Source organism: Phoxinus phoxinus, assembly GCF_949152265.1.
Source record: "Phoxinus phoxinus genome assembly, chromosome: 13".
In the NCBI taxonomy this organism is placed as follows: domain Eukaryota; kingdom Metazoa; phylum Chordata; class Actinopteri; order Cypriniformes; family Leuciscidae; genus Phoxinus; species Phoxinus phoxinus.
Window position 1 is genome coordinate 34,638,640 of NC_136888.1, and position 25,163 is coordinate 34,663,802.

The following is a 25,163-nucleotide window of genomic DNA, read 5'->3' on the forward strand; positions in this document are numbered from 1 at the left end:
AGCGTCAGCTACAGTTACAGATGATCGCCTGAGAAGGTAAGTGGTTTAAGTTATATTCTGCTGTTGTTTTGGCTTGTAGACAATTGTTTTGAATGGAATGTGATGTTTCAGAAGTTTGTCAACACTGACAAACATAACTTTTGTTGATATCAGATAACGGCGGGAACTATAACTTGGCAAGGCTATTCATATAGGCAAATGACCAGCTGGTTTAGAGTTTGGGATTGTTACCAACATGATCATTGCTCTGTGATTCTAGTCGATGCACAGTTAATGTGATGCTATGCAATGTTGATTCGTGTTTTATTCCGTACTTTTGCTTGCAAACCTTTCGGTTGAAGGTTCTTTTGTTTTGTAAAAACAATCAAGTATGTTTATGAATTTTAATAGTGTCTATATTGGCCCATTGGTGACATTTGCATCCAAGTGATAATAAATCTATACAGATTCAAAAGTTAAAGTGCATTTAAACAGTTGGAATTGTATTGCATTTTAAAACATTTACTTGAAGCAACACTATGGCACCTCTGGCCCTCTAGTGGTTGAAGCATAAAACTACACGTAATTTGCGGAGGAACATTGGGTCTCATTCACTATTGCGTGGATTATTTTGTATTTGTACTAACAGGAGAACTTCTCATTCATACATTTTATTAACAAATTTGTGCATACACATGCTTAGTGAATGATATCCAATGTTTTGGTCCTTACATGAGTTGTTTCTGCTCCGCTGTTCCGTGCGGATGAATGTGAAGCATTACAGATGATCGCCTCATCAGAGCGAATGTCTCTCTGACATCAAAACCGTTCCAATAAAGACAGAAAGAGATGCGCAAATACGTCTTAAGCAGGTAAGTGGTTTAAGTTATATTCTGCTGTTGTTCTAACTTTGCGAAAACGATTGTTTTGAATTGAATATGATGTTACAGAAGTTTGGAAACACTGACCGACATAACGATTGCTGATATCAGATAATAACGGCGGGAACTATAGGTTAACTAGGCAAGGCTATTCATAGGCAAATGACCAGCTGGTTTAGAGTTTGGGATTGTTACCAACATAATCATTGCTCTGTGAACCTTGTTGATGCACAGTTAATGTGATGCTATGCAATGTTGATTCGTGTTTTCTTCCGTACTTTTGTTTGCAAACGTTTTCAGTTCAAGGTTCTTTTGTTTTGTTTATCAAGCTGCTACACCTTCCACTTCTAGTTAATAGTCTCTTATTGGTCTGTTTAGCTGAGCCATCCATGGAATAAACAAAACAAGCCCTGAAAATTGATCAAAGAAAACATTTATTATACAGACACACTTGACATTTAATCTTAAGTAATTAGTTAATTGCATTTGATTTTACTTTCAATAAATATTTGCAGGGTGTTTGTAAAATGTGTTTTTATGCAAGTTTTTGTTGCTGTTCTGACCAGCAGGGGTCACCGGCGTGTGGCGTTTCGAATGCTTCAAAACAGTTTTGCGAAGCAATTGTTTCGATTGATTTGTAGCTTTGAAAGGCCTTGTTTCTCCCATCACTACTGCTTCTGCACTTCTTTCCTTTATTTATGAATGTATTTTGTGCACAATTCTTGTAGGCCTGCTTGGGCTGTTAAACAAGTAAATATAAACAGATATTACATTCTTTTTTTTAATGTCTAAAAAAAATACACGTGCGAAAATAACAATACAATAATCTATAATTGTTAAAAAAGTCAGTTTAAGGTAGCTACAACAAGAATTAAATGCGGTTAAATGTAAAAATAACGGCAATATCATTATATTAGTTAAACTCAAGAGTTAAAACTCAGTTAAATGTAGCTCTAGAATATAAATGATTATTAGGCTGACAGTTGTGATTTAGAGTAAGGCAAAAACACGATTTGGAAGATGTTTTTATGATGTACTCGCGCATTATTAAATGTTAATTTCGAACAAAAAAGTTACCTTTTATAAATGTAAAAATATGAATATGAATGGAGTACATTTGGTTAAGCGCTGACTTGCTACTGTTGCTTTATCAAACACATTGTGCTCTTGACAAAAGAATCAAACCCTGAGGCGTTTATGTATGGCAGTAATTACCCACTTCACTTGCGGTTTGGCACCAAGAACAATTCAGACTATTAATCATCTGCAGATAAACAGTTTATTCTGTGCGCATCACTCCGCCGGTTTAGTTCTCGACACGAGACCTTCAGAACAAATCCTGTCTCGTATTAAAAAACATTAGGGCATGTTGCTCAATAGACATGCCACGGACAATGTCTTTCCCCAACTATTTCCTGATACGGTTCCACTCCTGCCACATCAGACTGAAAATCTGATCCATGTAAACATTTCTGGGAGTCTCGGCGACCGCAGTTCTTTTCCTGGTCTTTCCCTGTCTCCAGTGAGATGAGTTGGAGAAGAACTCAAGCCACACAGGCAGAGATCTGCCATATCTTGTCCAGGCAGATGAGCGTTTATAATCTGAGCAAACAAACATCTCTGGCCGGCCGGACACTGTGGTCTCGAACTCATCAGTGTAAGGTTTTGATGGATGCACGAAACTTCTGTTTCTGATGCTTTACTAAGAATCAACAGTTGTATTTTGCCAGTAAACATATTATCTAGGCTGACTGTGTATTTCAATGTAGTGTACATTATTAAAAGAAGAATCCTCTGTGGTCTTCAGGGTTGGTAAGATTTCTTTTTTGTTGTTTCTGAAAGCGTCTCTTCTACTCACCAAGGCTGCATTTATTTGATCAAAAATACAGTAAAAACAGTGAAATATTAGAATATAAAGATGTCATGACATGGATTTAAAATAAAAATATTTTAATAATCCTTGAGGTTTCCTTATAATGTTAATACATTGTTTTGCAACAGCAAAAAACAAAAGATTATTTTCAATCCTTTGTCTCAAATCGTCTGTTTTTAAGGACCGGCTCATTTAAAGCTTGTCAGTAAACGCCACTGTTATGATTAGCTAACGTCATTGCACTGGAAACAGTATCAACGCCCAGTCACTATTGCACGTGAGTAAGTGTTTAGACAATATTATCCATATAAATCTGAAATTTACAGACAAAGCATTATAAAATCATTCACTTATTGGTTTGTGATGCAGCTGCTGTCAGATTCATATGATTCGTATACAGTCGCTGCTTCATCCTTTTTACGAAAGTTTCGTTGCAAAATTTCCAATACATTGTGCTTCAGTCAAATGCTCCAAACAAACATATTATCATCCGACGCAATCCGGGACGCCATTAAAATAAAGCATCCACTTGATTCCAACTCTGGGATCTTCTGAAGTCTGTACAGAGACACAAACCAGCCGTTTAAACTGGACGTATCAAAGCAAACGTTCTTTCACTCTTCCATGTGTCCTGTTGTCGGCAGAGTCCGTCAGAAACTGAACACATTTGTATCAGTGTAGACATAGTCAGTCATTATAATGGCTTTTGATGCGACACTTACATCTAGTGTAGGCAAATGTCAGCCGTTAAGATACCGAACGTTTGTGGGCGTAGCCTATGGTGCGATAATGTATAACTATAAATATGCAAATGTGTTTGCCCGTGTGACTTCACAGATCCTGCTAGGGCTGTCACTTTTGAGAAAAATCTAATTCGAACGGATATCAAATACCAAGCTATGTATGTATTCAAATATATTCTAATATCCCCCCCAAAAAAAACCAACAACACCGTAACGGAGATTCAATCACAAATTTACTAACAGTCTGACAGTCATAAACAGGACTCCCAAAATTACACTTATAGGCCTCATATCCTTGCAAATAAACCTAGCCTTTACACATGCATCTGGCAAGGTGCCGACCGGTTGTGCAGGAAAGTATGCAGTCATACGATGTTGGACGCCTTCTGCGTTTCTGGGGCTGTTTACACCTGGCCACTTCATGCGTTTTCTCAGATCGGATAGCTATCTTTTTTTATCAAAACGATTCCATTTACACCTGGTCACATAGGCCTAAATGTGTTTTTGCAAAATGGATATAAATCCGATCTTCAATTCTATGCTGATTTAATGTCACTGCAAGCAACAGTTATGAGCTGCATTTTATTGATCATCAGCTAAAATTTCTAAATCAAAGACTGCAATAAGTGAGAGTGGCAACAGCCCTGGTAAGATCATTTAGTTTCTTTACTTTTAATGAAGATAATTATTATTGTGTGTTAAAGCGTCTGCGACTTACTTTACCTTTGATTTACGATAGTTTGCACGTTGGCTTGACGCTTGATGAGATCATCTGCGATGATACGTGTTGCAGCGCACCGTCATATCTGACTAAATAGCCTGTAACACGCTTTCAAAATAAAAAACGGAAAAAAGAAATAAAATGCGCTACACATGGCACTTTAAATAACGGAGAGTTTATTTGTAGTTCGATAAAGGATATTTCACATCATGTTCGAATGCATATTCGAATATCGAATAAAAAGTGATAGCCCTACATCCTGCAATATCAATGTGGCAATCAAAACTAACCATTTTTGGAGCTTGATTAAATATAAATGCTTTGTTTATAATGAGGAGGACGTTTTAAGCTCTGAAACTTGCAAGGTGTTTTAATGGTACAAATTCGTCACAATATCAAGGAAAAACCCATTTAAAAGAGCTGTTTTTATTATATGAATATTTTGTAAAATGTAAATGTTTTTTCCTGTGATCAAAGCTGAATTTTCAGCATCACTTCAGTGTCACATGATCCTTCAGAAATCATTCTAATATGCTGATTTGCTGCTCAAGAAACATTTATGATTATTTGTTGGATATTTGTTTGATTATTTTGTGGAAAATATAATGCATGTTTTTTTCAGTAGTCTTTGATGAATAGAGTTCAAAAGAATAATTTATTAGTAGCGTGAGTTTGACTGGAAGTTGTCATAAAAACATGTCATCAACAGGTGAAATGCTCAACTCATTCAATGGATAGACGTTTATTAGTTACTGTGAAACAAGTATTGAGCTGGTTGTAATTGCAACTACATGTGTCACACTGAGCTGATTATAGATCATCTCATTCACATCTTCAACTCCAGCCTCAGACATTGTGAGTTACACCGCACAATCCCACAGCGCCCTCTAGTGTTACACAAGCCTGTATCACTATCATAAATGCATATCAAATACATAACTACTGCTAACCAACCTGCAAAAAGAAACATTTAGTAGCCTACCACTGATATAATATGTAGAAAGACTAAATCAAATATTGAATATAATGCACACATTCATGCCATTATGGAGGCAATAGTAAAAATATCATATTAATGCAATGTATAAAAGAAACAATGTCATTTTTTGTTTAGCCATCAGAAATGGGTCTTAAAGTCTAGATGAAAACGGCATTATAATTATTTGAAACAAAACCCTTTTACTTGACACTAGTAGCCTACATCAATAATTAAATGTTCAGTGCACAATTTAAACATTCAAAAGTCAAACAATATATATTTAATAACTAGGGTTACATTTACCCTGAACTTTACTAAACGAAAATAAATACGATTTGTAAAGTAGCTTCCAGTGATGCATCAAGTATGTGTAAATTATTATTATTTTTTTAAATATCTTAAAAGCTTATGATCCCATTATAAGTTATTATATCCCATCACCGTACAACATCTTAGACACAGATTATTATTAAACACGACTAGTATTCTGACATTCTTCTGTGGCTGTCTAAGAGACAACATGGGTTTCTGTCTTAATTAGGCTCATTATAAACATTTTCCACAGCATTATCTCTGGATTGAACGATGGTAGTGGTGGAGCCGGACTTTTCTGGATCATCAGATAAATTACCTTCTATGTCTTTGTGAATGTGGTAGTAATACAGGAAGAGGAAAAACCCTGGAAAAAATCAGAGAAAATGTATTCCTCAAATACATTTCACAGATTTAACGTCGCTTACATAATTTTGAAACTGTAACACATAAAATATAAACTCCCATTATAACCCCTTATAATTAATTGGGCTATATATTTTGAAAACTCAATTAAAAATAACTAAATAATTTGCTGAAATTTGTTGGAAAAATAAAAGCATTTTATCAAACCAGATGTAATGATGCATGTGATTGTTTCTCACCCTGAAACGAGTTCAACACGGTGAAGATGTAATATGAGGGGATGAGCATCTGTCCATAACTGAAGAACGCCACAGCCCACGTCAGGCCGAAGAGCAGGAACAAACTCAACACCATCATGAGCTGCTTTCTGAACGTCTTTCTCTTGCCGTCAGTCGCTCTTATACGCCGGGCTTGGACAATCTTAGTGACGATCATGATAAAGATTCCAGCCGTGAAGATGAAGACTAAAGCGTAGTAGCCAATGTTCACGATGTAGTGAATTAAAGGCTCTGTAATCCAGCACCTATAATTAGAAGGGAGTGAAATATAATTAAGGCAATAAGAAGACACTTAAAGTGCCCCATTATGCTTTTTCAGATATAACCGTTTATGTAGTGTTTCATGTAGCTGACATGGAGCAGAGGAAGACGATGGTATGCAGTTTATTTACATAGTGAAGATCCAAAACCATAAAACAAAACCATTAACTCAATCTTGACATGAAACTAAACAAACTATGAACTTAAATATAAGCAATGGCGCATGGCACATGGACCTCAGCATGGAAACAACATAATAATAGTGGCTGAGACCGTGGAGACGCGGAGCAGTGTCTGAGACCGTGGGGACGCGGGGCAGTGGCTGACGACGCGGGGCAGTGGCTGAGGCCGTGGGGACGCGGGGCAGTGGCTGAGGATATCACTTTGAGATTGATACGGTAAAACCGGCGCCATCGTTACTGTTTGTATCGTTCTGTAAGTGGTGAGGAGGAGCTGAAATTCAGATATGCTAATAAAATTTTGGCTTCCAACCAATTAGGGTTGTAACGGTATGGCGGTTTATCACAATATTGACATGTCCGATTATCATATCGTGAATATTTGCTTATTAGCGGTTTTGGAAAAAAAATTAAACCAGATCTCGGTCTGCGATAATTCTTTCCACTTAACTGCTTAGACTCCACCCATACATGTGCAGCGGAGACAATGTCTGACACAGAGGCTGGATATTCTAATCTCTATCCTCGCCGACAAAAAAGTTAAAATCTGTAGGGTGGGAATACTTTGGGTATTGCATAACCCGCAATGCAGGGTTTTCCTTGAAGATGGATATCCAGTTGTGCCCAGAAATGTGGACGAAGAGTGGCTGCAAAAGGAGGAAATCCGTTGAACATGTTCTCCCATATTCGCGAACACCATCCCTCCCAGCAGATAAAGTTCCATTTATAACTTATAGCTGTATTATTTCCGTGTTGCTGAGGGAATTTACAATATTACGCAGATGTCACGTAAAATGCGCAATTTGATAGATGGATGAATAAATCTAAAATATAACTGTGCAATAAATCAAATCGCTATATGAGCATGTCTGTGTGAATGAGCAGCGCCGTTTCGCCTAGTACACCAAATATGTGTGACGCTTAGGGCTGTAACGATTTACGATATTAAACCGAAATCGCGACACTCAGATCCACGAACCTGTGTCGCGGTATGAGAAGGCAGATCGCGTTCGACACACCCCTTCCCAGACTTATCTTTCTCGTCCAGAATAAATCCTAGGGCTGTGACGGGGTCTTTTACATATTAGGTATGGGAATTTCAAGCAAAAATAATATTCGAAGATCGCTGGGTATCATTTGATTATTATTCAAAAATCGCACCTCTCCCCCACACGCGCGCGAGCACACACACACACACACACACACACACACACACACACACACACACACACACACACACACACACACACACACACACACACACACACGCACACGCACACGCACACGCAAACACCAGAGCAAGTGAGCAAAGCGCGCGGTGTTTGCTTGTATGTGTGTGTGTGTGGCACCGGCGCGCGCGTGAACTGGAGCTCACCTCATAAACGAATCGAAACTTAGAAAGCTTGAAATACTTTTACTTGATTTAACGTTAATTTAAAACATAAAGAAATGGCTGCTTAGGCTAATTCGTAGGAAGTGTGCATTTCTCTATAGGCGCGTTCACTTTGTGGCAAGCGTTATTCCTGCGCTTGAGATGCGGGTCATGCGGAATAGGCAATATATTATTTGTGGTTTACAGCACAGACAGTAAGCCTCGGTTACCTCAGAAGAATTTTTAACATGCTCGAATCATCTCCACAATGGAGTATAGTTCTGTTTGTTTTTCAAAAGTATTTTGTTACAAGAAAACAGAGTTATAGTTTTAGCTATTTATTTGGCTTTTAAAATCCTCCCTCCTCGCAAGAATCGCGGTTTGTATCGAATCGTGGGTCAGAAATCGGGATACGAACCGAATCGTGGGTTTGCTGTATCGTTACAGCCCTAGTGACGCTCATAATGTTTGAAACGTCTGCCGTCTCACTCACTATATGAGGACGTGAACACATGAACATATCCAGAGCTGCTCTGAGAGAACTAAATGAGAATTTCACAATTTTGTTTAAAAGAATCATCGTCAAATACACTGACTGAAACTCCTAGAAGTTTTGTACAACCTGTCAAAAAAAAAAGTTTGGTTTAGCTTAACGAAATAATGACTGAAATATATTACTATTGTACAATAGCATGTAGCCAACTTTAAGTTATAACAACAACAATAAAAATAAAGTTTATTTAATTATTATTCAAGAAGTTTTTTTTTAAATTTAGTTAAACCTTTTGTGCAGAGTCTGCAGAAAAATAAAAGTTGTTACATTTTATCTGATTGCATTTTAAATCATATATATGTATTGCATCATAGAATCCAGACAAATTATATCAGACAACCCATAATTTCTGAGGAAATAAAATACATTTTAAAAGACTCTATTATCTTATAATTATCTTAAATAATAATTAATACATAAAGAATAAAAATAAGTTAAGTTCAATTGATTAGACATGTTTGTTTAAATGGGAGATGTGCAGCTTTATTTTTTTCTTATTTTTTCAAAAGGTAGACTCATACTTCCATAAGTTTTTTTTCTTCATTATTTTTTTTAATAAACCATTTCTTCATTTTTTTTTTTTATAAACCATATGTTCAACCAATCTGGTTTCATTCATTTAAGGGTCACTGTAGCTGATGATTATAATAATAATGATGGTTTAATATCGTATAGCGTGAAACCATGATGCCGTGATATTTTCTGAGACTATTATCAACATACCGTGAAAATCTCATACCGTTACAACCCTACAACCAATCAAACTAGACTGGGCCAAGTGACCAGAGCAGAGCAGGCTCTCAGAAAGGCGGAGTTTAGGAAATTTATAAATATATTTTTTTTATCTTGGATGCATGTGAACCCTTTTTATGGAGACTCCATAACACATTTAGGAACCTTTAAAGTTCCATAATAGGGGCACTTCGCAAGCTTCATTAATTGATATATTTGCAACAACAGAAAAACTTACATTCGTGATGTTTTTCCAGATGTTGCATTTATAATCACTGCTTTATATCCTCCTATTGAAACAACAGCTATGACCATCGGAGCCGTAAATGCTAAAAAAAACACAGAGATCAGGGTTATTATAAAAACCAAAGCCGTAAAAAAAGTTTCCATTACTTGAAATAAAATAAACTTTAAATGAAAATAAAATGTATAAAAAAATAAACATTAAATCTGCTAGTTGCCAAGGGAACATTTCTCTTAACGTAATATAACTTAATGTACTAAAATTACAAAATTTCATATTAAAATAGCCTACCAAGTAATGAAGAGTCAAGGTCAAAATTCATTTTTTTTTTTTCATTTTTTGATTGAACTTGAGTTTACAGTTTGACTTGCTGGTTTTTGTTTTAAAAGGTTTTATTTCTTAAGGCAAAAGTATAACAGGTGTTTTGTTCATAACTCACTCCAGCCGAACACGGTGATCTTCCTCATGTAGTTTGTGATGGTGACGTTCTGTCTGATGAGCCATAAGTACATATGAAGAGCTTGAATGAAGAACCAGGTGAATGTAGTCAGCATGGAGTAATGCATGAGCAGCGCTATGAAGACACACGCAGCCTTGTCTTCTGTGTTGGCGATGCTCTCGTTTGACAAAAAGGATAAATTCAGGAGAAACAAAGCCACAAACATGTTTATCAAGATCTTCGTGGCCTGATTTGATTTGGCTTTCCTGTTCAAATAAAAGAACAACCTGAATTTGTAACATGAATTTATGTATTTAGCAGATGCTTTTATCCAAAAGAGGAACAAAAGCAACTGGTCAAAAAACTTAAAGTAACTATATGTTATATGAGATACTCTACCGTAATAGGAAATGCATGAACAGAGCGACGGACAGAAAAAACATGGAGATGCCACAGCCGATAGAAGAGATGAAGCTCAATGATTCCACATACTGTGCTGTGATGTTTGGATTTACATCTGGAGGAGACTGAGCAGAGAAAACAACGGAAACGACCCTTTTAAAACCCTGTTAGCAAGAATCAGATCTATGGCTGTCACTAACGATTATTTTGGTAATCGAGTAATCATTCGATTATTTTGACAATTAATTGAGTAATCAGATATTTTTTGTGCTAATAAAAATAACCTAAGAATTTTAAATTACTTAAATAGTAACAGGCAGTAATATTTGGTTTAAATAAAATATCAAAAGCAAGTAATCGTATGGTTTTATAAATCAACACTGTTAAAATACATAATATAAACAATTATCTTATTCACATTAGGTATTATAACAAATTTTTGTAGAAGGGTGTCAACGGCCTGTCACACTTTACAGTAGATTAAATCCTTGTTTAACCCTCTGGGGTCTAAGGTGTTTTTGGTCCTTGAGATGTTTTGACATGCCCTGATATTTGTATTTTTTTCAGTTGCTTATAAACATATTAATGGCAAAGGTGTAATTACACTATATTTAGCACGAACATGGCTATCAAAATATGTGAGCAACATGAATGTACAAGTTTGCATTATTTACGCATGGTTATTAAAAAAACTCATAACTTAAATATTCTGATATAAGACCACATACGACCAACTTCACATATTCCCACAATACTTTTGACTAATGGATGTTATCGCCTAGAGTTTTTACTTCAAAATGATCTGAAAATCATCCGGGCTAATCGTTCACATTAAACAATAGATTGATTGAAATTTTGTAAGACACTTTTTGTTTGGAAAGGCAATATGCAGGTGGGCGTGAATAATCCAACAAGGTCATGAATAATGTCCTCATTCACACCTGAGAAGACAAATACCTGTATGCTAAGGCTGCATACTAATGAGCCTTTCATTCAGGTGTCACTGAGCCACAAGAAAGAATGCAAAGACAACACACACACACAGTGCCCTCCACAATTATTGGCACCCCTGTTTAAGATGTAGTTGAGGACTTCTTAAAATTCTCCTTTTTTTAAAACAACATAGAACCCAAATGCAAAAAAAGAGAAAAATCCAACCTTTTGTTTAAGTACATTACTTTGGTGGTAAAAAAAAAAAACACATTTAGAAAAAAAAAAAACCCTTGAAATCATGTGTCCCACAATTATTGGCACCCCTGACAATTCCGCTGAAAAATTTTATTGATTTTTTTTTTAAATATATTTTTCTGTAGTTGCTAAAGTTGGTCAGGGTATCTAGGAACTTTTAGTTAGTAATTCATGATTTCCTGTTTTCTGGGTATATATATGACTTGACACAGAGGCCTAATTCTCTTACCCATTTGTCAACATGGCAAAGACAAGAGAACACCCCATTCAAGTAAGGCAGATGTGTGTCGACCTTCATAAGTCAGGCAATGGCTACAAGAAAATAGCCTTAACTTGCCTGTATCTACAGTCAGAGGAATCATTAAGAAGTTTTAAACAACTGGAACAGTGACAAACAAGGCTGGAAGAGGTCCCAAGTTTATCTTGCCACAACGCACAGTGAGGAGGATGGTAAGAAGTAAAAAAAAAAAGTCCTAAGCTCACTGTCACAGAATTGCATCAAAGAGTGGCATCTTGGGGTCACAAAGTCTCCAAAACAACCATCAGACGCTCTCTACATGCCAACAAGCTGTTTGGGAGGCATGCAAGGAAAAAGCCTTTTCTCACTAACACTCACAAACGTAAACGAAGCGGCACTGGGACTTCAACTGGGATCGTGTGCTTTGGTCAGATGAGACTAAGATTGAGCTTTTTGGCAACAAACACTCTAAGTGGGACTGCCGTAAAACAAAAGATGAGTATGCCGAAAAGCACCTCATGCCCACCATGAAGTATGGTGGAGGATCTGTGATGCTGTGGGCCTGTTTCTCTTCCAAAGGCCCTGGGAACCTTGTTAGAGTGCATGGCATTATGAACGCTTTGAACTACCAGGACATTTTAAATAAAAACCTGATGGCCTCTGCCAGAAAGCTGAAGATGGGTCGTCATTGGGTCTTTCAGCAGGATAATGATCCAAAACGTGGCAAAATCTGCACAAAAATGGTTCAGCAGTCACAAACTCAAGGTCCTCCCATGGCCATCTCAGTTCCCAGACCTCAACCCAATCGAAAACCTGTGGGGCGAGCTAAAGAGGAGAGTGCATAAGAGAGGACCCAGGACACTGGATGATCTAGATTCTAGAAAGATTGTGCAAAGAAGAATGGTCAAAGATCCCTCTCTCTGTGTTCTCCAATCTTGTGAAATGTTATAGGAGGATATTAAGTGCTGTCTTGTTGGCAAAAGGGGGTTGTACAAAGTATTAACAATAATTGTGGGACACATGATTTCAAGTTTTTTTCTTCTAAATGTTTTTTTTTTTTACCACCAAAGTAATGTACTTAAATAAAAGGTTGGACTTTTCTCTTTTTTTGCATTTGGGTTCTATGTTGTTTTAAAAAAAAGGAGAATTTTTAGAAGTCCTCGACCACATCTTAAACAGGGGTGCCAATAATTGTGGAGGGCACTGTGTATATATATATATATATATATATATATATATATATATATATATATATTACTACAGAATTGGTTCAGAGTTGGAAACATCTTGAAAAAAAGTTTATTTTTCCACAAACTGTGTATGCTTGCAAATAGTATAATATTCAAGGTAAACATTTCTAGTAATTGTGCAGTTAATTCCCATTCGTATTTTCAGAAAGTTTTGGATGTAGGCTATCCTCTCCCCAAATTTGTCACTAATAAAACACAAACATAATTTAAAGAGAAGGCTTATATTGACCTTTTAAGATTTTGTTTGTACCTTGTAAATGAGGTTTTGATGTGGCAGTAAAAACTTATTTACTTCAATAGTAGAAAAAATAAAATAGTATTGAAGTCAATGGGACCAGTTAACTGTTTGGTTACCGACATTCTTCAAAATATCTTCCTTTGTGTTCAGCAGAAGAAAGAAATTCATACAGGTTTGCAACAACTTGAGGGTGAGTAAATGATGACAGAATTTTCATTTTAAAGTGAACTATCCCTTTAAATGAAACTCTGAGAAGCTTCTCACCATCAGCACTGCAAAGAACGTCAGATGTGAACACGAGCAATTTATGGTGTTATTGTTCATTTTTACTGTCTTGCAGCCGGACGTCGTCCATGTAAGATTTCCTTTGAAGAAAAGAGCGAGAGGAATTAAATACTGTATATCAAATAAATTAGGTTTGTTGATGGGAACTGACCAAAACTAAATAATGAATAAATGTACCTTTGCCATCCCAAGAACTGCAGGATGCATTACCGACCTGTAAGACATTTTTTATTGTGCTTTCGAAGTGTCTGATTATTAAATATATAAAAAAGTTTCGGAACAAAACCTTCATTACCAGATCTTTCTGTGTAAAGAACATTTCTATATTGTTGGTAAGGTTGGAGATATTGGCCCTCATCGTTATTCCATAAACCTCATTGTTCAAAACAGTGTAATTTTTAGTTTCATTCTAAATAAGAAATAGAGAAATGTGTGCAATAACTGTGTGAATACAATAGATCAAGAAACATTTGTTAAAAGAATAGTTTTAACACAAAAATGTCTCTTATGCTGTTATATTTTCACTGGAACACAAAAACAGAATTTTTATTTCTTTTCAAACAACAATTCATAGCCACAAAAAGAATAAAAAACACAATAGAAGCATTATAACAGTAGTGAACATGACAGTGTACCCAGTGCTTAATTTGTAAATAAATAATTGCCGGATCAAAAACTGCAGTGTTGGGCGATATGCTCCATTTTCATATCGTCAGCCTGTGAGATTGGCGATACACGATATTATCGTGAGGGAGTGGGGCTTACTTATTTGATTATTAACTTGCTTATTTATTAATTAGCTTGTTTTATTACTTCATTTTATATATGATAATCTTTTTCTAATTAGCTAGAAAAGGTGGAGCATTTATTAATAGGCTAAATCAGGTTATTTCCCTGTATAGTGAGGTAAAAAAAGAGGAACATTTCAACATGTCAGTTTGCGATATATGTCCTCCTACCAGTGCTCTCTCTGTCTGTATGCACTTCACATATGCACACTTCAATAAGCCCAAAGAACACGAGTTAATGTGTTTTAAATGCCGGGAGAAATCGGGTTAAGAACGTGCATGTAAGCGCGCTCATTCCCTGAAAGTGAAAGCAGAAACGTACTGAGCTTTCGGCCTCTGTCGCTGCATTAACGTCGCATTCTCTGAGATGACGAGGGATATAACGGTATAGCAACTATCTTAATTTACTGGCTTAATATTTCTCTTGTGGACCTACATTAATGACAGTGAAAAAATGAGAAGAATATTTATTGTTAAACAAGTGTTTGAAGCTGATCATCTTTGATTTTCAAAGATGGAAGAGTTGTGCTGTGTTCGTGAACTAAAGACTGTTATTAGGCCTATGTCATTTTAGTGATTATTATTATTATTAATATTTTGTAATTGTGTTGTTTTTAGTGTTATTAGTGTCATTCAATGTTTTGTTAATGTGCTATGGAAACAAAATACTGACAAACAACGATGCCGTTTTCATCTTGGATCTGTATAAGAATGATGCGTCTGTTAAAACAAGCACTCTTGACAATTTGTGAATGGATTAATTTTGATGTGGGATGTAGTTTTTTTTAGTCTGTTTTAAAAACATTTCCTCATACGCATGTGTCGGTGATGTCGCAAAGGCTATGTGGTGATATCATTATGATAGGCAAGACAAATTAATTGTAGTTCCTAATATTAATTTAATAACAAATACTAGCTTTATAATAATAATAATAATTTAATACATTAATGGGAAAACGAGCCAAATATCGTATTGATATCGTCAAAAGCATCTGCCATTAGCGATAACTCTGACTATCGTTGATACATGATGCTATCGTCTATCCGCACAACCTACTGTGACACTGATCATACAACTTAAAGGTATAGCGGAGGATTTTCTTCTTCCGGGTGGGTAGTGTATACTATTGGTCCACCTAAGTGTCAATCATTCTGGTGATATGTTTACTTAAGGCCGTTCACACGCTGGCGTGCGCTAAAAGCACATGTTGGGCTTCCCACTGATGCCGCAGTCGCGAAGATTCTACTAGACAGGTAAAGTTTGTCATGCTATTTGGAGAAATCCATTTAAAATCACTGCTAGTAGGCGTTCCCTCTCGGTCGGGAGCAAATAGAAATTGGAGAGGGCGGGTCTTTTCTAAAAGTAGGAAAGATCCTCCGCAATACCTTTAAGTTTTCCCAGAACACACAATGAAACAGTGACGGCTCGAGGATCATTCACAAATTTCTGCACAGCCCTAACTACATCCTAGAGTAATATTCTGTCATGTATAGCTATGTTGAGACCAAAAATCATTCAGTCGATCAGTTTGTGATATTCTCTCACGAACAACGTCGTTGCATTTTCCATTACATTGATTTCTGATTCTGACTGATCGAACTCTCATTGCTCGTATCAGTTCCATCTTCCGGGATATCTTTTAAACCGAAACACTACCAGTTTTACATTTTGGCGATATTAACTTATTTTTATTAGAATAAGAGAAACTCTCTCTAAACTTGATGCTATTCTCCAAACGTTACGCTTTACTGCGTGCAAAACAATAAGCAGTAAGCACCAACCAATGATAGTGATTTTGAACTTAAGAAAGCTGATGATAACATTTATTTTGAGGGCCAATTGCAAAACATAACCTCCAACTGATCTGACAACGCTCGCTTCACACCAGTGTGCACGCATCGTCACCATGTAATGCACTTGTTTATGCCGGATCGTTTAAACAGTGCCGGAAGGCAAAAATCCCAAATCTGACATTTTCCGGAACAGGATCCGGCTCAAATTAAGCACTGAGTTCACCAATATCCAGCTCTTCTGAGGTCAAGAGATTTGTGTCATGATGGAACAGAGATAAGTGACACTTTTTTGCGTGAACTATCCCATGAACTTTCCTTTCCTTTGTAATTGTCAGTACCTTTCCCATGTTTTTGAACCGTAAAATTCCAAGTAACGCCGATCCATTGTTTTCCAGTCGTGATTTATTAAAGGCCTCGCTGGGAATCTTTGCAGACCAGGGAATGTCCGTGTTTTGGTCACTTTGACAATCAGTAACCTGTGGAAAAATAATTATTATAAATAAGGAATTATATCATGTTTGATTGTTTCTCAAGTCTTACGTTTATCCTGTTCGGATCTGAAGAGTAACATGTGTCTCTGGTTTCTGTGTTCTCGTCTTGTATGTGAACAAGACCAATAACATCTTCCATTACAATCTGTGCGTTGCTTATATTGTTGTGTTCCATCTCTTCCATCTTAGACTCCAGATTGTTCAAGGTGACTCTGCAAAATGTAATAATCACTCTGTATTCTGTAACAAGAGTTTTAATTTGAAAAAACACTGGTAACCACACACTTACGATGCTTTTGAGGGATTAATAAATCCATCCTTGTCTTTTAGACCTCCTGTTGTTTGATTGTTAGTTGTCTTAGATGATGTGAAACTGGTAGTTGGATTGTTAGTTGTCCCAGATGATGTGAAACTGGTAGTTGGATTGTTAGTTGTCTCAGATGATGTGAAACTGGTAGTTGGATTGTTAGTTGTCTCAGATGATGTGAAACTGGTAGTTGGATTGTTAGTTGTCTCAGATGATGTGAAACTGGTAGTTGGATTGTTAGTTGTCTCAGATGATGTGAAACTGGTAGTTGGATTGTTAGTTGTCCCAGATGATGTGAAACTGGTAGTTGGATTGTTAGTTGTGGTGTGTGACAGAGGTGTGACAGTAGTTGATGTTTCATTATCACATCCATTGTGTGTTTTCATGACACACACCCATTCACTCCCTTTACAATACAGAACGTATTTACTACTTTCTTTCCCTTCAACACAAAGAAATAAGAGATAGATTTTAATATATGTGCATATGAATCTTAGATTAAAGTGATGTAATGTATTGTGTTGTTTTATTAATAAACCTATACATGTATTGTAATTTCAGCATGCATATTCATCACAGTTCACATTGGCCTATTCATTATTGACACACTACAATCATGAATGAATAACTGCCTGTTCATTTGGTTTATGGCCAAGAAATAAATGTACATTAAGCCAGTGCTTCTCAGACCCCCAGCACTGATCTCAACCATCAGACACACCTTGATTCAACTCATCAGATCATGGAGACTGCAAGACCTGAATTTGGTGTGTCTGATGAGGGAAGCATCCAAAATCTGCAGTGCTGGGGGTCACCAGGACAGGCTTGAGAAGCACTGGCTTAAGCAAGTAAGCGATAGCTGATGTACATGACACATTCGTACACTCACAACTTAAATTTTTACTAACACATTAAATATTGTGTGATAATTATCTTGAAATCAAAGTTAGATGAGTGAATTGAAACAGTGGAAAAATAAGTTTATAAATCAAAAAGCATGTTATAAAGACATTGCCTACTAACTGTCACTGCTGCATGTATGTTTGTCGTATGTAGCATTTTTACATCTCTCTTCAGGATCACCAGGACCAATGTTCGGACAACCTCAAGAGACCAAGACAACACATAATTCAACACAAGTTTTCTAACAGTAGGTTAGTATTCAAGTAAGAAACACTATAGAAATGAAAGTAATCAAATGTAAAATAACACTGTACAGTCTTCATTGTAAAAATTAGATACAGATTAATGCATACATTTAGTTACAAAAGTTATTCAGTCAAGAACAGAGATTGATTTTTTTTTTTGTCATGATTAACATGACAGACAGCAGCAGGAATATATGCATAGGAGTTTATGCACGGATCCAGTATACTGTTACACACAACATGCGTTTTCTTTCTAAATAAGTTCCAAAACTGAAACTGACTGTTTAACCCTCTGGAGTCTAAGGTGTTTTTGGGGCCCTTGGGATGTTTTGAAATGCCCTGATATTTGTATTTTTTTCAGTTGCTTATAAACATATTAATGGCAAAGGTGTAATTACACTCTATTTAGCACGAACATGGCTATCATAATATGTGAGCAACATATATGTACATGTTTGCATTTTTGAGAGAATATTATTTATGCGTGGTTATTCAAAAAACTCAAACTTAAATTGTCTGATATAAGACCACAAACGACCAACTTCACATATTCCCACAATACTTTTGACTAATGGATCTTGTCGGCTAGAGTATTTACTTCAAAATGATCTGAAAATCATCCGGGCTAATCGTTCACATTAAACAATAGATTGATTTAAATTTTGTAAGACACTTTTTGTTTGGAAAGGCAATATGCAGGTGGGCGTGAATGATCCAACAAGGTCATGAATAATGTCCTCATTCACACCTGAAGACAAAGAAGACCTGCTAATGCTGCAGTGCATACTAATGAGCCTTAGGTGTCACTGTGGCTACAAGAAAAAATGCAAAGACAACACACACACATATATACATACATATATACATACATACATATATATACCGGTATATATATATATATATATATATATATATATATATATATATATATATATATATATATATATTACTACAGAATTGGTTCAGAGTTGGAAACATCTTGAAAAAAAGTGTATTTTTCCACAAACTGTATGCTTGCAAATTGTATAATATCCAAGGTAAACATTTCTAGTAATTGTGCAGTTAATTCTCATTCGTATTTTCAGAAAGTTTTGGATTATGTAGGCTATCCTCTCCCCAAATTTGTCACTAATAAAACACAAAAATAATTTATAGAGAAGGCTTATATTGACCTTTTAAGATTTTGTTTGCACCTTGTAAATTAGGTTTTGATGTGGCAGTAAAAGCTTTATAAATAATCTATCCAAAACGAAATTTTGTCTTTCATATTTCGTCTGTAACATATGGTCTTTTATAATATATATTAGGGCATAAATGTTAATTTGCAGTTTAATATGTTGCTTATACAAATACATTTTATTTCAACGTATTCAGTCGATTTTTACTCATCTCAGTAGGCAATATAGATAGTTTGCTAAAAGCGAAACTCGTGCGAGCTGTAGTAAACAACATGCATATGTGCCGTGCATTCATTCAAACACAGAAACGCGATTCAAATTTAAACAGTCTTTTGCGGTTTACAGACACCATTTCATATCGCGATTAGAACAAAGCACTTACTGATGATCTGCAGCTGGACCCGTTGTTAGGCTACTCCAGCACGTTTGAGGTCAAATTTCCAGAATTATCACGATATTATTATTCCTCACAGCGAGCGTGTTGTCCAGCTGTTGTGGGCGTTGACTGGTTTGCATGTGTTGCTTCAGATTATCTGCGTTTGAATAGCGCGCGCTCTCGATGGGCGTGTCACATTAGCGGAGTAATGAGGTGCCAGAAGGATAATGAGCACAGCTGATCTCTCGCTCTTTTTATATAGATTACATAAACAGAGAATATTTGTTTTAGTTTTGAATTAGATAATTTAAAACTACACACATAAATGATTATAGAGATATATAGCTCATGTCTGAGTGAATAGTATTCGCTGAGATTTGTTTAAATTTAGAAACGTGCTTCAGAAAAAAAGTTCACGGAGACGGAGAGGCATAAAGCACTCCCTGTTTACTTTCTTTATTTTACAAAAGCACAATGTTTTATTTCGATTGTAAGTGGACACATAAAAAAGTAGACATTTAACAGCTTATTTTCTCATATTTCTTAAGGCTGTATGACCAAAACTGACTGAGTATTTTAGGTCTATTTTGCTGCTATGTAAAAAAAAAACGAGCAAAACGCGCCCGCGCGTTTGCCGACCCCAGGGGGTTAACTGAATACTCACCTGATAATACTAATTTTGTGTGTATTTGACTTAGGGATGTGCGTTATAATTTAATCCTCTGGGTGGCGCTGTGGCGCGTGTTTAACAAGTTGTTTGTATTTGATCATAATGCCGTCGTCTGCCTCGCAAAGTTTGGAATTACTAGTTGAAAATTATGTTACTAAATGATCTTACAAAATGGAATTTCTTTTGATCAAATGAAATGAATGAATTAATCTGGAGTTATAATATCATCAACACAATGAGAAATCACATGAAATCCAAACAGCAGTCGACTGAGGAAAGGCAGCTGTCCATCACTGCATCACGACTGCAGGTTAGCGCAGCTGTAGCGTGAGTGATCCGAGATGATAATAGCTTATCTAATAGAAAAATGATTTTGAGACATATACTTCCCTTAAGTTTTGTTGAGGGAGAGGTTTAAGAACAGAAAACGCAAAGTGCTGTTAGAAACTTAGAACACCGTTATCTTTGTGTCTCTGAAACGTCTGTCAGTGTGTTTCCCTGCATGTGGATATTATTGCTTTTATTATTGAAAGTGAAACAATATAAACACGATAATCATATGCTGACTCGAGTGTATGTGTACGTTCTGTACGATATCTGGCGCAGTCTGCTTTATTAGGTGTTTTTTTCCCGTTCGCGCTGCTTGAGCTTAAATCCTTTTGTTCTTTATATTTTATGTTTACACATAGGCTAACTGTTTGTCTTCAACTAAAAGAAAACTTTAACATACATTGTAAGCTTGTTGTTTATATTGCCTAATCGTAAGCTTGTTCAGAAATGGTGACAAAAACGTAATAAAAAAAGTTAACTTAAAAAATAACGTCTTTTTCGTTAAACATCATTTAAATAAACGAATAGTCGATTTTTATGAGTCTGAATATTCAAATGCAATAATGCCCATCCCTAATTTGATTGTTTAAGCACAGTCAATTTGATACTTGCGACTCACAAGCTCTTGAGACTGAGAGGCGGCTTGTGCGCTCCACTTATATAGATCAGTAGTGCGCATGCTTTTGGTGTGCTTTCTTGTGAGTGTGAAACGTGCGGGAATTAGTAAAATTATGTAAAATGTAAGTGCAGGGAGTGAGCATTGGACTTCTGCATTGAATTGACAGGGTTTTTCCTGGGTCAAAAATGGTCTTCGGTGGTGGCTGACAGACATGGCCATCCACACACACACTGTAAACAGTAGACTACCCATGTGATCTGCGAGCCCAATACGGACAATACATTTTAAATAAATGCAATGAAACGGTTTGTGATTTTGCTTATCTTATTTTTAAACTCATATTATGTATGATCTCTTACCTTGATGTTTGTTTCTTTTGTTCCTCATTGTTTAGGGTAAGCGTACCCATTAAGCCCACCAAAATCTAAGTCTAGTTTTTTTTCATAGATATTGACATGGTTTATAAGAAAAATTATTTGTTAAAATGCAAGATTAATCTCACATTTGAAAATGTATTTATTAGTTGATGTACATTTTAGAATATAAAATTAAGATATTTTATTAATAAAGTCAGAAGTCTGGCATGGGCTTAATTGGTACTTTGGCACCATTTAAGCCCGCATGTGTTCCAAATAAGCCCACATCATGATTGATTTATACAATATAATTTTTTAAATTTTTTTAAAATAAGTAAAACATTGATATATTTATTCAGTGACAGGGAAGCATTAAAAAAATTAATTTTGCTAATGTTTGATTAGAGCCCTGGGTGTGATTGGTAGGTGTTAGTGGCTGGGGGTCCAGGCCGGTGGTCTGGAGCCTTCAGTCGGCTTGACTCTGGAGCATCTCAGGAGCCTAGCCGAGTTGCGGATCCATACTCTTGGCTTTCAGGGGGTATTCTAGTGGGCCCCCCACACCGGGAGTATGGAGCCTTAAGTTGGCTTGATTCTGGAGTTATGCCTGGTCAAAGCTGGAACTTTGACCGAGTGTATCCTGGGAAGGAACCCAAGTTGGGATTCCAGACTCAGGGGTTAGGGGGGTCCACTAGTGGTCCTCCTATGTCCTAAGTATGGAGCCTTGAGTCGGCTTGGTTCCACATTAAGTCAAAATTCCACATGAAGTATCCAATTAATAGGTCATTAAACAATTTCTCTCACAAAGTTGATTAAACTTTGTAATTTGAGGGATTCCTCATTGAAACACATAAGGTGGGCTTAAATGGTTCCACTGTCAGTAAAGGTGAAAAAAGACAGTTTTCCTTTAAAAAATATAATATATGTTTACACAGACATGCAAGGAGCTTAAATATACTGTGGACAAAGCATCATAGTAATTTCCATTGTGCCCACATTGAGAAATGTTATGTTTTTTTCATTCAAGGTTAGCTTGTGTTGACTCTAGTTTGCATGCGTTTTATGGCGCTGTACCATTTAAGCCCATCTTTAAAAAAAGTTAATTTATGAAAATAATCTTCCCAACAAAACAATTTATGATGTATTTATTTGTAAATTAATGTAAAATAAATCACAAAATATGTAGTGTTTGTAGTTCACATGCTTAATTCTTCAGCAGTCTATCTTCCAGGGGGGCTAATGGTTTGACCTGAGATTAGCTTTGAGCGCAAACTAATAAAATTCATCTTTCCATTTAAAGGAAAATTATATAAAATTATGAATTATTATTTGTTCATACACAAAAAACAATACATTTATCTCTTATTTGACATAATATCAATGTAGTTACCAAAAGAATGGCTGAAAATTGCAGAAATGTGTTGATTTCTGAAGGGTCCAGAAACACCAAAGTTTTTGGGTGTCTTTGTTTGAGGTCCCCTGAGACCGCATGCACATGAGTGGGGCTAACTCAACATTGCCAAATGTGTTTAACATGCAATAAAAAATGTCAGGTAAGTTACAAATCACTGGATTGGTTAAAATAAGGAGCAGCAAAAAATATGATTTTCTCTTTTTTATATTAGACTTCAAAGTTGAAAGTGGGCTTAAAGGGTACATGGGCTTAATAGGTACACTTACCCTACACATCGTTGCACATTCTATTTTTAGTTTTGTTTTTGCCCCTCATTTTCTTCCGGACTGTGGCTGCTATAGGCTATGCAATTATCAGACACATATTACCTGTCACCATCACTGTCCTCCTTTCTTTCTCTCTCTGCACAGGTGTTCTGTGTAAATGATTTGTTACACCGATTCAGACAGTGATGTTTCGTGAGTTCAGTGTTTGACAGATCTGTTGTTTTAACTCAGGGTTTCCACGGAGTCATAAAAAGTCATAAAATGTCATAAATTTAATAAGAAGAATTTTAGGCCATAAAAAGTCATAAAAACGTCCGGATTTTCCGTACAAGGTCATAAATTACATTTAGCCACGTCTTAAAATTCATCTGCTCGTTCATTCATTGGTTCTACCATTGCATTTTCCCCCCGAAAATGCGCTGGCGGCATAATGTTAAATGCGCCAAAAGCGGAACGAAAAAACTAATTTGAACCGCGCGCCACACGGACCGTTTATTCGCTCGTCTCAAAGTCCAAACGGCAGCGCAGCGCGAGCTCACTAGAGCTGATGCGTTTACTCTGATCGGTCTCAGTCACAAGATCCAGTGAGAAGCGCTTGAATTCAGCGAAGGACACAAATGTCTCAGTGATTTAAACCAGTTTAAAGGCAGATTAAACAGCGCTGACGAACAGGACAAACCCTGTGCGCAACGATACAGTCAGAAGCTTTTCCGTCTAACGTTACAAATTCCCATTATTTACCATGGATTTACTATAACGTTAGCCTATTAATATTAACTGCACCATGTGGGATATACATATTGAATTGTATTATATTATTATTGTAGACAATGTATTAAAGGACTAATGGAATATAATTACAGTATTTAATAATGTATTTAGGCTACTGGTTTTATACATTTCATGAAGATATCAAAGTCAACACAAACCTGTTTCAAGACTTGACCCTCATTAGCACATGCAGAAACTAAGAAATTAGTTTTCCAACAAAGATATTTATTTTGTTAAGGACCTAATGTCAAATGTTTGAATGTTCTACCTCAGATTTGTGAATGTTCCCCTGTTTGGCAAGTGTTTGTCATGATATGTTCTGACAATAAAGAGTACCGGTACTCACCACAATTAACGCTCTACGACTTTCACTTAAGAGCAAAAATCTGCCTTTAAACTTGAAAGAAATAAAGATTTGACATTTATCGTGATAATTATCTAAATCGACTAATATAAAAGTTATTTTTCGTAATTCGTGTAGGTCATAAATTTAAATCATAATGGTCATAAAAAGGTCTTAAAAAGTCTTAAATTTGACTGACTAAACCCTGCAGAAACCCTGTAACTATTCATTAAAATTAATAGATTTAAAGAAGTCATTAGGTCGCGAATCGGACATTAGCGGACGTGGATGCATTGTATGATAACTAGGGCTGTAACGATTCCTTGATTAAAGTAGAGTACTAGATTTTAAAAAATCCTCTATTGGCAGGACTGTCATATTACATAACATTATAAAGAGAACAGTATTGTAATAAAACATTGTGCATTATTTGAGTTTAGTTGCCGTGTCGCGTTGCTCCAGGAAGAGTGCGTCCACAACATGAGTCATTCTGAATGAATGGCACGTAACTTAGTTCAAGTTCACTTGTGCATTCGTGTCATTTTGTGCAGAAATAATTTTTAATATTATGTGTATTTTGAATATATCTGATGAATCTCATATAGGATGCGTTTCTTTGAGTTAAATAACGCGCTAGCAAACTAAGTACTCCAGTTTAACGGTAGCATTCATTCAGCGCATTCATAAACTCAACTGTGGCAGCTTTAATTTCATAGTGGAGGGGGAGGAGCAGACTCAGTGTTAAATGACAAAAATAATAATAAATCATTTGAGATGCAACTAATGAGTTTCTGCAAGATTT

General features: G+C 36.1%; 1 protein-coding gene and 1 long non-coding RNA gene across 3 annotated transcripts in view; one reads left to right on the forward strand and one right to left on the reverse strand.

Moving 5' to 3' along the window:
- LOC307009880 overlaps positions 1-25,163 on the forward strand; it is a 184,651-nt gene that overhangs the window by 13,012 nt on the left and 146,476 nt on the right. The gene's annotated exons all lie outside the window — the stretch shown is intronic.
- Positions 4,455-17,001, reverse strand: LOC307009623 (adhesion G-protein coupled receptor G2-like). 2 transcript variants are annotated; one of them, XM_079633486.1, is made up of 10 exons: positions 16,876-17,001; positions 16,434-16,798; positions 13,809-13,922; positions 13,691-13,727; positions 13,493-13,593; positions 10,312-10,439; positions 9,913-10,178; positions 9,468-9,558; positions 6,094-6,377; positions 4,455-5,816 (listed from the first exon to the last, which is right to left on the reverse strand). In XM_079633486.1, exons 2-10 carry the CDS (start codon positions 16,440-16,442, stop codon positions 5,710-5,712), a joined length of 1,137 nt encoding a protein of 378 aa, XP_079489612.1. In that variant the 5' UTR covers positions 16,443-16,798; positions 16,876-17,001; the 3' UTR covers positions 4,455-5,709. The 2 variants fall into 2 exon arrangements, with proteins under 2 accessions (XP_079489612.1, XP_079489611.1); XM_079633485.1 differs by having other exon boundaries at positions 4,455-5,855.

Excerpts from the sequence above, each read along its gene's own strand:
- LOC307009623 (XM_079633485.1), bottom strand. Across the intron at positions 10,440-13,492 it reads CGTTCTTTGCAGTGCTGATG|TCTCCTCCAGATGTAAATCC; the intron begins GTGAGAAGCTTC and ends TTCTCTGCTCAG. Across the intron at positions 5,856-6,093 it reads CGTGTTGAACTCGTTTCAGG|GGTTTTTCCTCTTCCTGTAT; the intron begins GTGAGAAACAAT and ends GATTTTTTCCAG.